Source organism: Triticum dicoccoides, chromosome 6A (genome assembly GCF_002162155.2).
Source record: "Triticum dicoccoides isolate Atlit2015 ecotype Zavitan chromosome 6A, WEW_v2.0, whole genome shotgun sequence".
NCBI classification, from domain to species: Eukaryota; Viridiplantae; Streptophyta; class Magnoliopsida; order Poales; family Poaceae; genus Triticum; species Triticum dicoccoides.
Genome location: NC_041390.1, coordinates 554314076 through 554329249, shown reverse-complemented (window position 1 = coordinate 554329249; position 15174 = coordinate 554314076). Strand labels below are relative to the sequence as shown.

The 15174-nt window shown below is 47.4% G+C and overlaps 2 protein-coding genes across 3 annotated transcripts; both read left to right on the top strand.

Annotated features, from left to right (window-relative positions):
• The first annotated feature begins 2258 nt into the window (after positions 1-2258).
• On the top strand, positions 2259-13509 carry LOC119317871 (probable serine/threonine-protein kinase SIS8). Of its 2 annotated transcripts, XM_037592372.1 has the most exons (13): positions 2264-2993; positions 3751-4191; positions 4572-4675; positions 4861-6239; positions 6379-6419; positions 10203-10271; positions 10715-10815; positions 11552-11630; positions 11739-11837; positions 11916-11984; positions 12533-12582; positions 12669-12845; positions 12979-13509. In XM_037592372.1, exons 1-13 carry the CDS (start codon positions 2379-2381, stop codon positions 13091-13093), a joined length of 3339 nt encoding a protein of 1112 aa, XP_037448269.1. In that variant the 5' UTR covers positions 2264-2378; the 3' UTR covers positions 13094-13509. The 2 variants fall into 2 exon arrangements, 1 of the variants encoding a protein (XP_037448269.1); XR_005153808.1 differs by lacking the exons at positions 11916-11984; positions 12533-12582; positions 12669-12845; positions 12979-13509 and having other exon boundaries at positions 2259-2993; positions 11532-11630.
• Positions 13510-13600: 91 nt separating this feature from the next.
• On the top strand, positions 13601-14838 carry LOC119317872 (uncharacterized protein At5g39570-like). Its single transcript, XM_037592373.1, has 2 exons — positions 13601-14226; positions 14347-14838. The coding sequence occupies exons 1-2, from the start codon at positions 13873-13875 to the stop codon at positions 14659-14661; spliced, it is 669 nt and encodes a 222-aa protein (XP_037448270.1). The 5' UTR covers positions 13601-13872; the 3' UTR covers positions 14662-14838.
• The last annotated feature ends 336 nt before the right edge of the window (positions 14839-15174 follow it).

Here is a 15174-nt window from a genome sequence, read left to right as displayed (position 1 = left end):
ACAACAGCTCGTCCTCCCGCAAGTTGAAGCTTTCTTCTCTACCCTTCTTCTTTGAATCGCCACCAAAATCATCCGGATCATCATCCTCCTTCTCCTCCTGCTGTCTGGCGCCCAATCTAGCTGCTATGTGTCCGTGCCTAGCTAGGTGTAGTCCTGCTACGTACCGGACTGGGTGTACTGATGCATGCTTAGCTGGGTGTATGTGCCGGATTGTGCGGGCTTTGAGTCATTCACCTGCTCGACCTCATAACAACCTTCTGCTCTGCCTTCCTCGTGGATGATCTCGTACATCTCCCTGGTCGTGTCGTCGTATGCCGGCTCTCCGGCTTTAGGCATATCGGCAAACAGTGTGCGGGAACCCATCTGTTCCACGCCCGTCGTCCGCGTTTGGAGAAGTTGTGTTGATGAACTCTCAAAGAAAAGCAGTGGTGCCGCGTTGACGTCCACGATGAACAGTACGATGGTGACTGCCGGGGATTGCCTACCCAGCTGTTTGGTGGCGTAGTAGTACGGAGGCTGTTCCAGCCATGGCGACGTCTGCACAGTCGGCGAGGGTGGTGGCGCACCGTAGCCCAGCCCCGCCCTCCACCACATCCGTGACCAACACGCCTACCGCCACGTCCGTCACTAGCACGCCTTCCGTCGGCCTTCTCCTTGAGCTTTTCCTCCTTTGCGACCTTTACTTTGATGTGATGATTTTGCTATGTTGCTGAATTGATCTTCTGGGTGAGCATGATGCTCGTATCCTACACCACCTTCGTCTCTTGCAGGGTTTCCTCTGGGTCCACGCGGCGGTTGCGGGAGGAAAGAAGAGTGGGGGAAAAAGGCGAGAATTTGATGGAGAGCGCCGGGATGGAAGAAGAGACTGTGGGATTTTGCTGTTGAAACAGTGCGGCCAACTACAAAAGCGCGGGTTCTGCCTCAGTTTTTGTGGGCCGGGGGTGTTGGAGTCCCATGTGGCTCGTGTGACTTTGAGAGAAAATTATGGTCGGAACTGCTCTACGGACCGATAAAATCGGTGTTGGATGGGTTGTAGTGTGCGGACAGCTGTGTCCGAAAGGATACAAACGGTTTGAAGGTCGGCGTTGGAGATGCCCTAATCTTACAAACATGCACGAGAAACAGAACGGCAATTTATATATTTGAGAAAAAGAAACATAACGACAATTTAACATAGCCCAAAATCAGTTGACTGACAGCCCTCCTCTTCTTAGCAAGCGATGCGAAGGGCATTCAGGTCCCGAAGCAGGTTATGGCTGTCGACCCCACATGTCAGCGGGTGAACATGATTGCGTATAAATAAAAGGTCGGAGGCAGGCCGTTTGTGTTGCCATGATAATGCTCGGCTGTCCACTACTACACCAGCAGCAGATGGCAAGTGGGCCAATAAACTAGCCAGATCAGCCTGTCAGTGGGAGGAGGGTAAAGCAGCCGCAAGCGGGACCCACGCGCTAGCGGAGCAAGTGTGAATGGTGGGCGGGACCGTGCCGTCAAGTGCTCGTAGTACGAACGAACGAACCAGCGGCGCCGCCACCACTACCTGGCAAGGCAAGCGTAGTGGCCTGTCCACCAGCCCACCCATGTCAGACGGCCAAGCAAACCGGGTATGCCTCCGTGAGCCGGGTCCACGCAGGTCGGGTGGCGCTGTCAGCGTTATCTATCCCTTTGTCTGCTTCTGCTTACACACAACTAAACAAACATGCTTTCTTTTTCCATTCCTCCACTTATCACCTCCCCGTTCGGCGGGCAAGACCGGCCGCGCACGGGAGCGCACCCGCAGGGCAGCTGCTCGATGACGCGCGGGCCAGGGGGTCGCCCGCCCCACAGGCCAGCCTCACAGGCCTGCGTATTTCTGCGGTCAAGGCGGAACCGGCTTGCTTAGCTTAGCGTACCCCGTGGACCGCGCGACGAGACATCCGCACGCCTTTCCATAATAACTGCACGCGTTGCAGGAGGACGCAAGCGATTCGAGCTTACCAAAAATCCTGAAGAACCATCTTTCCAAAAAAAAAATCCTGAAGAACGGGGGGTAATTAGCGCCCAAACCCCTGACTCTTTCTGTTTCTGGTAAACGAGCCCGCTCCGGTCCCTTTCCTTCCCAGCCCGGGTACGGGGTACCGACCTGCCGTGGGGCGAGAGAAAAAAAAGCCGGGGCGGGGGAGTAGCGGCAGGTCGCTGGCGATAACGGCACGCTTAAACTAATGACGTCTCGGCCACTGGGAGGCGTCGAGGCGGGTCAATAGTTGGCTAAAGTTACCCCCGTCCGTCCCGCGTCAGTGGCCATGTCGGATCCACCCACCCACCACCAACACCAGTAGGTGCCCAATAGCTGCTGCTGCTCGGCGACTTTCGTTTCGGCGGCGGCGGAGGGAGGCGGCATGAAGAACTTCTTCAGGAAGCTCCACATCGGGGAGGGGTCCGGGGACGGCGCGTCGTCGCCCGCCCCGCCGCTCCCCCGCAAGGGGAGCGGCGCAGGAGGAGGTGGAGGCGGAGGCGCGGCTCACCATACCCTCCCCGAGCAGCGGCAGCAGCAGCCGCCCTCGGTGGTGTCCAGCTGGCTCGACTCCGTCCCGACGCGGCCCCCGCCCCCGACGCCCCCGCCCCCCGCGGAGGCGGAGGGGTCGGCGTCCGCGTCGCCGGGTGGGGAGGATAGGCGGCCATCGGGGCCGGTGGGCGAGAGGAGGCGCGCGCAGGAGGAGGGAATGGAGCGGAGGCTCTCGCAGGAGGAGGAGGCGCTGAGGGAGCGGCGGCGATCGCGGGAGGAGCACGCGGTGGAGGAGCGGGTCATCAGGGAGTCGTCGGAGGCGGAGGAGAGGAAGCGGGAGAGGGAGAAGGAGGAGGACGACCTCGAGGAGTTCCAGCTGCAGCTCGTGCTGGAGATGAGCGCCCGGGACAACCCCGAGGAAATGGAGATCGAGGTCGCCAAGCAGATGAGCCTGGGCTTCCGCCGCCCCGCGAGCTCCCTCGCCGAGGTCATCGCGGCCCGATACTGGGTCAGTTAGCAATCTAGCCCTGCCTGCTTCCATGATCGGTTTCGATTGTCCATTATGTTTCTCATATCGCAGTTGTGATCATCCATTACGATAATGCTCATTGCTGTGTGCTTCCTAGTCTTCTAGCTAGAGCGCGATGCTGGTTCCTTATTAGATTCGTAACAGTGGGAGCTCTCTCTTGAGCAAAGTGGTAGCTACTTTGGAACACAGAAGATGATATCCACAGGGACCCCAAAACTCCGTAATTGGATGTCATGGCATGTTGAATCCAGCATGAGTAACTAACAGAAGTTGTTTGGTTGCGCCGTAACGAAAACCCATGAATTCAGGGAAATTTCCAAAAGGACTAACCTCTTGATAGGAATTCTTTGGAGTTTGTGTTGCAGGAGAACATCTGATACTCACTTTCATGTATGACTATACGCCACAGTATAATGTCTTGTGTGTGTTCAAGAGTGTGATGCTGGTAGATCCATTATTAGCGGTTGACTGGTAACAGTAGGAGCTCCTTCAGCAAATTAGTTCTTCTATGTTTATACTTATTTGTAATCACTAATTTATTGCTTGATAATGCATGAATCCTATGTCGACTTTGTAAACGGGATTGATGGACCATAAATGAACACAAATGGCATCTTCGATAGGGTTTCTTATAGACCATGTATTGTGGTGTTTCTATATACTCAAATGCTCATTACTTTTATTCTACCCTTGCCATATTCTGATACATGCCAATATATTTGTTCATGCTCCACAGAATTTCAACGCCCTTGGCTATGATGACAAAATAACAGATGGCTTTTATGATCTCTACGTCATTGGGAATGGGCCGGCATCAATAAACATGCCCTCTCTGAGTGAACTGCGAGCACAGCCAGTTTCACATAATAGTGTCAACTGGGAAACTGTATTGGTTCACAGAGGTGAAGATCCTGAGCTTATGAAACTTGAGCAGAAGGCCTCAATCATTGCTGTTGAACTTCGATCGAGAAATTCAGAATTTGTTGGCAATGTTTTGATTCAGAAACTTGCTAATTTAGTTTCTAACCACATGGGTGGACTAATATTTGATCCTGAGAACACGTCAAGAAAATACCAGAATATGATCAGATCCCTGAGAGCACGTATTGGAAGTGTAGTTGTGCCTCTTGGCCAATTAAAAACTGGTCTAGCTCGTCATCGCGCGCTGCTATTTAAGGTCAGTAATTTACAAATATATTAAACATTTTTAGATGGTGGGGCCAATCGTGTCCTATCTTTGTACAAACAGAATTTGCTAAGCATGGATATCTGTTGTAATGTTTTAGTTTGTCACCCTGTAATTCGATGCAGAACTTCATATCAGCATGTTGTTTCACATTGTTCTAATATCAAAATGGATGATAACGTTTCCTCGCTGCTCTATGAAATATATAGATATAATGCAGCAAACCATGAGCGAAACATTTGTTAAAAAATGATCCATCAGTATGCCCAACAATTGCTTTGCTGACATGTGCGAACACTGTGCAAGACATTTTTCCAATAGGCACCTCACTGGTGTACTAATAGTCATTTCCTCTTCACACTTGGATGTAGGTTTTGGCTGATAGCCTTCATATCCCTTGTCGACTCCTGAAAGGAAGGCAGTACACTGGATCGGATGATGGAGCTTTGAACATTGTGAAATATGACGATGGAAGGTATTACACCCTTTGCACACACAGTCAGCATTAATGAAATTCTGTAGCACATATAAGCATCTGTTGGGATAATTGTGCTGTGTGTGGTTAGATTTCTTGCTTCACCCAAATGTTAGGACCTAGAAGAAACTAAAGAAGATGCACTAGAGACTTCATAACCTTCTATGCCATGCTGCATTTTGCAGGGAGTTCATCGTTGATCTCGTGACAGATCCTGGCACAGTTATTCCTTCAGAGGGTGCTGTTTTGTCTACAGAATTTGAAGACAGTTCCTACTCAGATAATCATCAGTTAAGCAAAGCTGATACGGCCAATCACTTGGGATCTTCTCACAGTGGAGTCTCAAATTCTGCATGTGATTCCTTTGAGTATGAGCTACTTGACAGAAGATCGACATCAAGCAACGTTGGTCCTTCTGATACAGATGGAGCTGCGACTAGTCAAACAAGAAATCAACAAAATACGATAAGTTCTTTTGAAAATTTATCGGTTAGCACATTCCCAAGTGAAAATAAACCTGTTATCAATGAAAGTAGAGGCACAGAAGAAGCGGTGGCACCAAAGAACAAAGAAAAACCAGTTGGTGCAAATAATTCTCTGTCAAGTTCACCTTCTTCCCCAGAAGTGGGCAGCACTACGGGTTTCCGGAGGATGAAAGTAAAGGATATCTCAGAGTACATGATTCATGCTGCCAGGGAAAATCCACAGTTAGCGCGGAAAATCCATGAGGTCTTACTTGAAAATGGAGTAGTGGCACCGCCTGACTTGTTTTCAGAAGATTCAATGGAGGAGCCAAAGGATCTAATTGTGTGTGATGCCACCCTATTTCAAAGCAAGGATGAAATGAAAAGGAGAATGAATGAGGTTGGATCAAGGGAATATGCTGATCGTGGTCATGGCCCATCACCGTCTCATCGTCCTGGGCATGAACTCCAATCAAAAGTTGTACCTCACCGGGCACTTCTGGACTCACTTAAACCTATCGAGGGTTTGGGTATATACCACCATCCGGATATCCGTGATAACACATCTCCCTATTTTTCTCATTATGAACCTTCGGCACCTCCCCAGGAAACTCCGTCACAGCTCTCAAAGCAATTGCCTGTCACGGCCGCTGCTGTTGCAACTGCTGCAGTGGTAGCGTCTTCGATGGTTGTCGCAGCCGCAAAATCTAACAGTGATATGAAATTTGATGTGCCCGTTGCAGCTGCAGCCACCGTTACCGCAGCTGCAGTTGTTGCAACAACTGCTGCTGTTAGCAAGCAATATGAACACTCGGAGCCTGGTAATCAGCTACTTAGTTTACCAAGCACATCTGAACGAAATGAATCGGTTGAGAAAGCTGCAGATGACTTTTGGGATAAACAGCACACTGAAATTGGTCATGGCCAAGATAATGCTCTAGATCAAGAAAGGGATCCTGCCGAAGTTCCTCGGGAAGCTGAAAGAACCTCAGATAAATCAAGCGGGACAGAAAGTGCAAAATCTGAAGTTACTCTAGACGATGTTGCAGAGTTTGAGATGCAGTTGGAAGAAATTGCAATCGGGGAACGGATTGGCCTTGGTACCGCTCTCTTGATTTATTTACATGAATTTTATCTTAGTCATATTATTTTTTCAGCGGCTGTGTGTAATGATTCTCTGATGTTAGCATAAAATGATTTCAAAGTTTTTAATTTCTGTGCAACCAATTTGTGTTTCAGGATCATTTGGAGAAGTTTATAGAGGTGAATGGCATGGAACAGTAAGTCTTTCAGTTTAAATGTGCTCTTATAGTCTTCAAATTTATTAACTAGTTCCATGTCACTTGCTAAATGAGCAAAGGAAATATAAGGAAGCCAATTTAACTTCTCTTTGTCTATGGGGACTACTGATGTGAAAAAAATGTTGACTCATAACATTGAGACTATAGGTCTCTAATTTTCAGTGTCATTGACATTTATCAATGAGGAAAGTCAGTTAAAATTCTGCAAAAAACGCCATCTTGTTCTTTCTCTCCTCCATAATGTGAAATGCTTGCATTGAGATACAAAGGTAAATAAATAGTGTTAAGTGTTTGAGCCTTGCACCAAAAGGGAAATTTTTACCAGTAGACTTTTGCCACCTGTTGCTTTCTGTTTTCACCCAGACCTTGAATTGAAATGCGATATTTATAGTGACAGACTTCAATAACCGTTCTGGTTAGTTTGAAGATTCCTCATGTTTGCTTTGCATTTTGTGTTAATCATTTAGCAACAACAACAACAACAAAGCCTTTAGTCCCAAACAAGTCGGGGTAGGCTAGAGGTGAAACTCATAAGATCTCGCGACCAACTCATGGCTCTGGCACATGGTTAACAAGCTTCCACGCACCCCTGTCCATAGCTAGTTCTTTGGTGATACTCCAATCCTTCAGGTCTCCCTTAACGGACTCCTCCCATGCCAAATTCGGTCTACCCCGACCTCTCTTGACATTCTCCGCACGCTTTAGCCGTCCGCTATGCACTGGAGCTTCTGGTGGCCACCAATCCTTCAGGTCTCCCTTAACGAACTCCTCCCATGCCAAATTCGGTCTACCCCGACCTCTCTTGACATTCTCCGCACGCTTTAGCCGTCCGCTATGCACTGGAGCTTCTGGTGGCCTGCGCAGAATATGCCCAAACCATCTCAGACGATGTTGGACAAGCTTCTCTTCAATTGGTGCTACCCCAACTCTATCTCGTATACCATCATTCCAGACTCGATCGTTCCTCGTGTGGCCACACTTCCATCTCAACATACGCATCTTTGCCACACCTAACTGTTGAACATGTCGTCTTTTAGTCGGCCAACACTCAGCGCCATACAACATTGCGGGGTGAACCGCTGTCCTGTAGAACTTGCCTTTTAGCTTTTGTGGCACTCTCTTATCACAGAGAATGCCAGAAGCTTGGCGCTACTTCATCCATCCGGCTTTGATTCGATGCTTCACATCTTCATCAATACCCCCATCCTCCTGCAGCATTGACCCCAAATATCGAAAGGTGTCCTCCTGCAGCATTGAACCGCCGTCTTGTAGAACTTGCCTTTTAGCTTTTGTGGCACTCTCTTATCACAGAGAATGCCAGAAGCTTGGCGCCACTTCATCCATCCGGCTTTGATTCGATGGTTCACATCTTCATCAATACCCCCATCCTCCTGCAGCATTGACCCCAAATATCGGAAGGTGTCCTTTTGAGGCACCACCTGCCCATCAAGGCTAACCTCCTCCTCACACCTATTAGTACTGAAATCGCACATCATGCACTTGGTTTTAGTTTTACTAAGCCTAAACCCTTTCGATTCCAAGGTTTGTCTCCATAACTCTAACTTCCTATTTACCCCCGTCCGATTATCGTCAACTAGCACCACATCATCCGCAAAGAGCATACACTATGGGATATCTCCTTGTGTATCCCTTGTGACCTCATCCATCACCACGACAAAAAGATAAGGGCTCAAAGCTGACCACTGATGCAGTCCTATCTTAATTGGGAAGTCATCAATGTCAACATCACTTGTTCGAACACTTGTCACAACATTATCGTTCATGTCCTTGATGAGGGTAATGTACTGTACTTTGCTGGGACTTTGTGTTTCTCCAAGGCCCACCACATGACATTCCACGATATCTTATCATAGGCCTTCTCCAAGTCAATGAACATCATATGCAAGTCCTTCTTTTGCTCCCTGTATCTCTCCATAAGTTGTCCTACCAAGAAAATGGCTTCCATGGTCGACCTCCCATGCATGAAACCAAACTGATTTTTGGTCACGCTTGTCATTCTTAAGCGGTGCTCAGTGACTCTCTCTTCATAGCTTCATTGTATGGCTCATCAGCTTAATTCCACGGTAATTAGTACAACTCTGAACATCCCCCTTGTTCTTGAAGATTGGTACTAATATACTCCGTCTCCATTCTTCTGGCATCTTGTTTGCCCGAAAAGTGAGGTTGAAAAGCTTGGTTAGCCATACTATCGCTATGTCCCCGAGGCCTTTCCACACCTCAATGGGGATACAATTAGGGCCCATCGCCTTGCCTCATTTCATCCTTTTTAAAGCCTCCTTGACCCCAGACTCCTGGATTCGCCGCACAAAACGCATGCTGGTCTCGTCAAAGGAGTCGTCCAGTTCAATGGTAGAACTCTCATTCTCCCCATTGAACAGCTTGTCGAAGTACTCCCGCCATCTATGCTTAATCTCCTCGTCCCTCACCAAGAGTTGGTCTGCTCCGTCCTTGATGCATTTGACTTGGCCAATATCCCTCGGCTTGCTCTCTTGGATCTTGGCCATCTTATAGATGTCCCTTTCGCCTTCCTTCGTGCCTAATCGTTGGTAGAGGTCCTCATACGCTCGACCCCTTGTTTCACTGACAGCTTGCTTTGCGGCCTTCTTCGCCATCTTGTACTTCTCTATGTTGTCTGCACTCCTATCTAGGTATAGGCGTCTGAAACAATCTTTCTTCTCTTTAATCGCCTTCTAGACATCATCATTCCACCACCAGGTGTCCTTATCTTCGCTTCTCCTTCCCCTGGACACTCCAAACTCCTCCGAGGCCACCTTACGAATGCAAGTCGCCATCTTCATTCCACAGATTGTCCACATCCCCTCCTTCCTCCCAAGGGCCCTCCTTAATGACCCTCTCCTTGAACGCCCGAGCTACCTCCCCCTTGAGCTTCCACCACTTCGTTCTAGCGACTTTGGCACGCTTATCCCACTGGTCATGAATCTGAAAGTGAAAGTCTAGCTCTCTCCAGGTATCACCTTACAGTCTAGGCACACACGCCTATCTTCTCTTCTCGAGAGGATGAAATCAATCTGGCTAGAGTGTTGGCACTAAAAGTCACCAGATGCGATTCTCTCTTTCTAAAGAGGGTGTTAGCTACAATCATGTCGTAGGCTAGAGCAAAGCTTAAGACATCTTCTCCTTCTTGATTCCTGATGCCATAGCTAAAGCTCCCATGCACCCCTTCAAAACCTGTGTTAGATGTACCCATGTGGCCATTGAGGTCTCCTCCTATGAAGAGCCTCTCGCCAATCGGTACACTCCTAACCATGTCTTCTAGGCCTTCCTAGAACTCCCTCTTGGTGTTCTTGTTGTGGCCTACTTGCCGGGCATACGCGCTGATAACATTGAGAACTAAGTCCCCAACTATCAGCTTGACCAGGATAATCCGGTCCCCATGTCTCTTGACGTCTACCACTCCATACCTGAGGCTCTTGTTGATCAAGATACCTTACGCCATTTCTGTTTGCAGCCGTCCCCGTGTACCACAACTTGAAGCCAGTATCCTCCACCTCCTTCGCCTTCTTTCCCTACGAAAATATTTTGGGTTTCATCTCCATAAGAGTGGCTGAGTTTTTACGTTGGTTCGCCAAGCCTATCACAACCCTCCTCCTTTACCCGGGCTTGGGACCGGCTATGTTGAAACAACATAAGCGTAGTTGTGTTAATCATTTAGCAATCCCTTTAATTTTTATATTCTGTTTAATGCCATTTTTAAAGAATAATAAGTTGCTTTGCCTATAGGAAGTTGCAGTCAAGAAGTTTTTGCAACAAGATATTTCGAGCGATGCTCTGGATGAATTTAAAGCTGAGGTAAACTGCTTTCTATATTTGAAATGGCATAAATAGATGTAAGTACAGTGATGTCGGTTTTGTTGGTGTTTATTATGCCTATGTAAGTATGTCCTGATGTCTGTTGTACAGTGCTGTCGGCTTTCATATGCACTCTGAGTGTGCATTTTGTAAGCCAAACGTCGAGGTTTCTGTGAAGTAATCATATTTTTTCTGCGCTGTTGTAAATTGCACTGCATTGCAGTAGAAATTATGTGTAATGGTAGATTTACTGGTTGAGTTTACACCATATTCTCTAGATAATTACTTTCGACAACAGATTCATACTAATTGAGTGCAAATTCAAGCAGGCTATTGCTAGAAATTAAGTCAGTAGCCTGATCACAGTTTGTTTCCTTCATGTGTAGTAATGGTTTAATAAGTTTGTTCTTATGCAGTTATCCTGATAATTGCTTCATGTCTAGGTGCGAATAATGAAGCGGTTACGTCATCCTAATGTTGTTCTTTTCATGGGTGCTATCACTCGGGTGCCTAATCTTTCCATTGTCACCGAATTTCTTCCAAGGTAGCTTTGTTGGTTTATTTTTTTTTATTTGAGACTTATGTTTATCATCATAAGATCATCACGCCACTTGACCATTTGATGCAAAGTTTGACGTATCATGAAGATGTTTTTCTTTTCTGACAACTTCTTTTGAACTAGTTTACTTAAATTTATACGCGGCATGTTGCTCATGGATTTTCTAGAATTCACTGTTTTATGTTAAAATGGAAAATGCTGAAGCAATTGGCACAAAGGAATTAATCAATCATTTATCCTTACAAGTGTCGAATTCTTGAATAATTAGTTTGTTATGATTTTGCTCCGGACAATAATTTTGTTCTATGTTTTCTGGGTCACATTGTTTTGATCTCATCTTCTCGATCATGTAATGTTTTAATAACCTTGCTTGCTTTGTAAGTCGAGCTAATTTAACATTAAGTGAGAGCAGTTTGTAACTCAAGCTAATTTAACATTAAGTGAGAACAGACAAGTATCTCACACATTCCAGAATGCTCGTCAGCAACCCCCTTTAAGGAGCGCACATTAGATTGCTGACAAGTGATTCTATTAAGGATACAGTTATCTGCTCAGAAATAAACATGAAACGATTTGGAGGCTGATATAAATAGTAGAGAACACATGTAACAGCTCCCCCCCCCCCTCTTTCATCTGTAACTATGTCCGCTTTAGTTCAATAACATTCTTTAAACGAGTTCACAGTATTTACTAATTACTAGGTGTGCTATTGGTATTACAGAGGTAGCTTGTTCCGGTTGATTCATCGACCTAACAACCTGTTGGATGAAAAGAGGCGGTTAAGAATGGCACTTGATGTGGTAAGACCAATACATGCTTTAAATATATCTGTCTGTAAGTTGTTGACAAATGCAGGCAACAAATACAGCTAATATATTGTTTACTAACTTGATTGCGACGGTCTGTAGGCACGAGGTATGAATTATCTGCATAATTGCACACCAGTTATAGTCCATAGAGACCTGAAATCTCCAAATCTACTGGTTGACAAGAACTGGGTTGTGAAGGTAACACACAAGTTCCATTATATCAATGGCATTCTGTCTTCTGTTTTTATTGCAAGCTATATAACTTTTTGCAATTAGGTTTGTGATTTTGGCCTATCAAGAATGAAGAACAATACCTTCCTATCATCAAGATCAACAGCTGGAACAGTAAGCTTGCATGATCCTGCAATTTCTGTATAACTTTTATTTTGTGTGAGCAGTGCTTTAAGCTTTAAGCTACTGCATATTTCCATCTGTGGGAGAGTATAGATGAACTTCTTTCTGCATGTTTAAATTTTGTTGAAGTGTACGAGTTCTCCAGTTCCGGAAACCGTTCTCTCCTCTCTTAATAAACGAATGCCATTGAACGGCTGGGAAGACATCAGAGGAAGCCAATTGCTAAAAACACACACAAGTGACCCCCTTTATTTTTTTTATTTTTGTGAAAAAGTGACCCCTTTTATTATACTAAAGTATTCTAGTTCAAAGTCCACAAATAGCTAGCGCCTAGCGGTGTAGTCACATAGTTCGCTAATGTACTTATGCTAGCGCACGGGATTAAGTGTCTTCGAATTTTGTTGCACTTATATCAGATAATTCTTGTACACTGGCGGAAAACAAAACTTGATTATGTTACATGTAGGCGTTCTTGTTTGCATCTGGGTGGTTCAAGTGCTCTACCATACTTATTACTAAATGTGTGCGTTGGTTTGCAGGCGGAGTGGATGGCACCTGAAGTTTTACGTAATGAACCATCAGATGAGAAGTCAGTCTACTGCTTAAAACCCAGTTCATATGTATTCATGTCTCACATAAATTTGTGCTTGCTGAAATGGTTGTGTATGTTGGCAGATGCGATGTCTTTAGTTACGGTGTCATACTGTGGGAACTTTGTACGCTACAGCAGCCTTGGGAAGGTATGAACGCAATGCAAGTCGTTGGAGCAGTTGGGTTTCAGAGTCGCCGCCTTGATATTCCAGACAACGTCGACCCCGCCGTAGCAGAGATCATAACAAGATGCTGGCAGACGTTAGTATGCCTAATCCTCTCGGTTGCAATTTCAATTGCACATCGTGCCTTCGTAATCGTCATCCGAATTCTTGTTCGGCAAATGTACAATTCCTAGTAGTCTGAATGTTCATGCCTCCTGTATTTGCTGCAGGGACCCAAGGGCGCGGCCTTCATTCGCGGAGATCATGGCTGCATTAAAACCATTACTGAAACCCTTGCCCGCGAGCCAAGCACCAAGGCAGAGAGTACAGCAAACAGACGGGTAAAAGTGAAACGAAGATGAGCAGCTGCCCGGCGTCCATACCTACAGGAATTGTTTTTTTGTACAGCTACACCAAATGCGTGTGCAGAGTAAAGAGCGTGCGTGATGTTGGTCCGTTTGCTTTCCTGTAAAGATGTAAGTTCGTCCCAACAGTGGCATGAGCCGTATTAAGCCCGCCTGTCATCGATCCATTCACGAAGACGGACACTGTCAGACCATGTAACAGTTGAACAAGGAACTGACGTGGCGGTTGGAACAGGGGGCTTTGCTCATACCATCTCTCCTCTCCTCCCCTCCATTTCCCTCTTGTGTTTCCACCAAATGGTGGCTATATGTGCCAACACATGTAATGTAATGCTGTCAGGTGTCAGTCAGAACCAAAAGGAAGAAAAAGATGAAAAGCTTGTTCAGTTTGTGATCTGTTCCGGTTCCCAGGTTCCGGTGTTTCACTGCATACTCTCACCTGCTGCTGTGCTGCTATTTACAGGCAACAAGTACGTGCGTCGTGCCGTTTGCTGCACATCTCGACGGTCGTCAGGCAGCTGCAAATGGAGCGAGAGAAACCATCGGTCCCCGCCAGTCGCCGCGATCCTCGGGCGGGAAAAAGAGAACGCGCGCGACTTCCGCGCCCATCTCGGCATGACCGATTCCCAGCCGTGGAAACTCCCCGAGCGGCCCGCGCGATCCTCTTTCTTCTTCCCGTTTCTGCGTTTCCCGCGCTAGCAGAGCCCGTTCGATCCCTCTCCGGAGCCTCCAGCAGACGCGGACGAACGTGCGCACGGGATGGCGAGCATCTTCTGGGGCGGCGCCCAGGCCGACGAGGTGGCCGACTTCGACGAGCACGACCCCACCCCCTACGGCGGCGGCTACGACATCACCCTCACCTTCGGCCGCGCCCTCCCGCCCTCCGACGAGATCTGCTACCCCATCTCCACCGCCTCCACCTCCTCGTCCTCGTACGACAGCCACGGCGCGGCCGAGCAGCAGCGCAGGAGGCCGCAGGACCAGGACAGCCACGGCTCCGCAGGTCACGGGAGGAGGCCGGAGGAGACACACGGCTCCTCTGCTGGTTACGGGCAAGGGAGGAAGGCGCACGACGACGACGACGACCGGCCCAGCTACGGCCGCAAGAAGAATGTGAGTGCTCATCACGGCCACGGACTTTTGTTACGTTTCGGAATGCTTGGCGAGATGGGCCCACTGACACCGTTGACTCCGTTGCCCTGAGAATCATCTCTTTGCTGTATTTCTTTGTAGGATGACGACGACGACGACGATAGGCAGCGGCGATACAAGAAGCGCGACGACGACGACGATGATGAGAGGAAGCCACGGCACAAGAAGCACGACGATGATGACGACGACGATGGCGAGAGGAAGCCGCGGTACAAGAAACGTGACGACGACGATGATGATGAGGATGACAGGAAGCCGCGTTACAAGAAGCGTGACGACGACGACGACGATGATAGAAAGCCACGTTACAAGAAGCACGACGACGATGACGACGACGACGATGAGAGGAAGCAGCGTCGCGGGAACAACCGCCGCCGCCATGATTACGATGACTGATCAAGGCATCCTGACATGAGTTTAGCTGATGCTAAATAAGTATAGTCGCGGCGGCTTTGCTTCGATGAATCACCAGTTCGTATTTTTTTTAAAAGCATTTTTCATTTCACTATTCACCGGCCAACATGCATCCAATATGCCTGAGATTCTCTTAGCAATAAAATGTGCAGTTTGACCTGTTTGTGTTTCAATATGTGATTTTTTGTCCCAAGGGTTGTGAAATGCAGTTTTTTTTAAAAGGATAACCTCAGCCTCTGCATCAGGATTATGCATACAACCATATGTTATTAAGAATGCAAAATCGAGCAGCCGAACAACATCGAGTCGGCAATAAAGCGAAAAGAAAAATCCAAGGGGGCATGCCTCGCGACAGTAACTCCACCACATAACCACTAACCCTATGTTACACGACGACAATAAAGTAAAAAATACACAACTGCTAGGTTACGCCTTCAAGAAGGAATCATCGTACGTGCGCCGATGATAGCGAGTCCAACACAAGGTTGAATTTCG

Coding starts and splice junctions, on each gene's coding strand:
- LOC119317871 (XM_037592372.1), top strand. CDS start 2,379: ATGAAGAACTTCTTCAGGAAGCTCCACATCGGGGAGGGGTCCGGGGAC. Junction 2,994..3,750: donor TCATCGCGGCCCGATACTGG/GTCAGTTAGCAA, acceptor CATGCTCCACAG/AATTTCAACGCCCTTGGCTA. Junction 12,846..12,978: donor ATAACAAGATGCTGGCAGAC/GTTAGTATGCCT, acceptor TATTTGCTGCAG/GGACCCAAGGGCGCGGCCTT.
- LOC119317872 (XM_037592373.1), top strand. CDS start 13,873: ATGGCGAGCATCTTCTGGGGCGGCGCCCAGGCCGACGAGGTGGCCGAC. Junction 14,227..14,346: donor GCTACGGCCGCAAGAAGAAT/GTGAGTGCTCAT, acceptor ATTTCTTTGTAG/GATGACGACGACGACGACGA.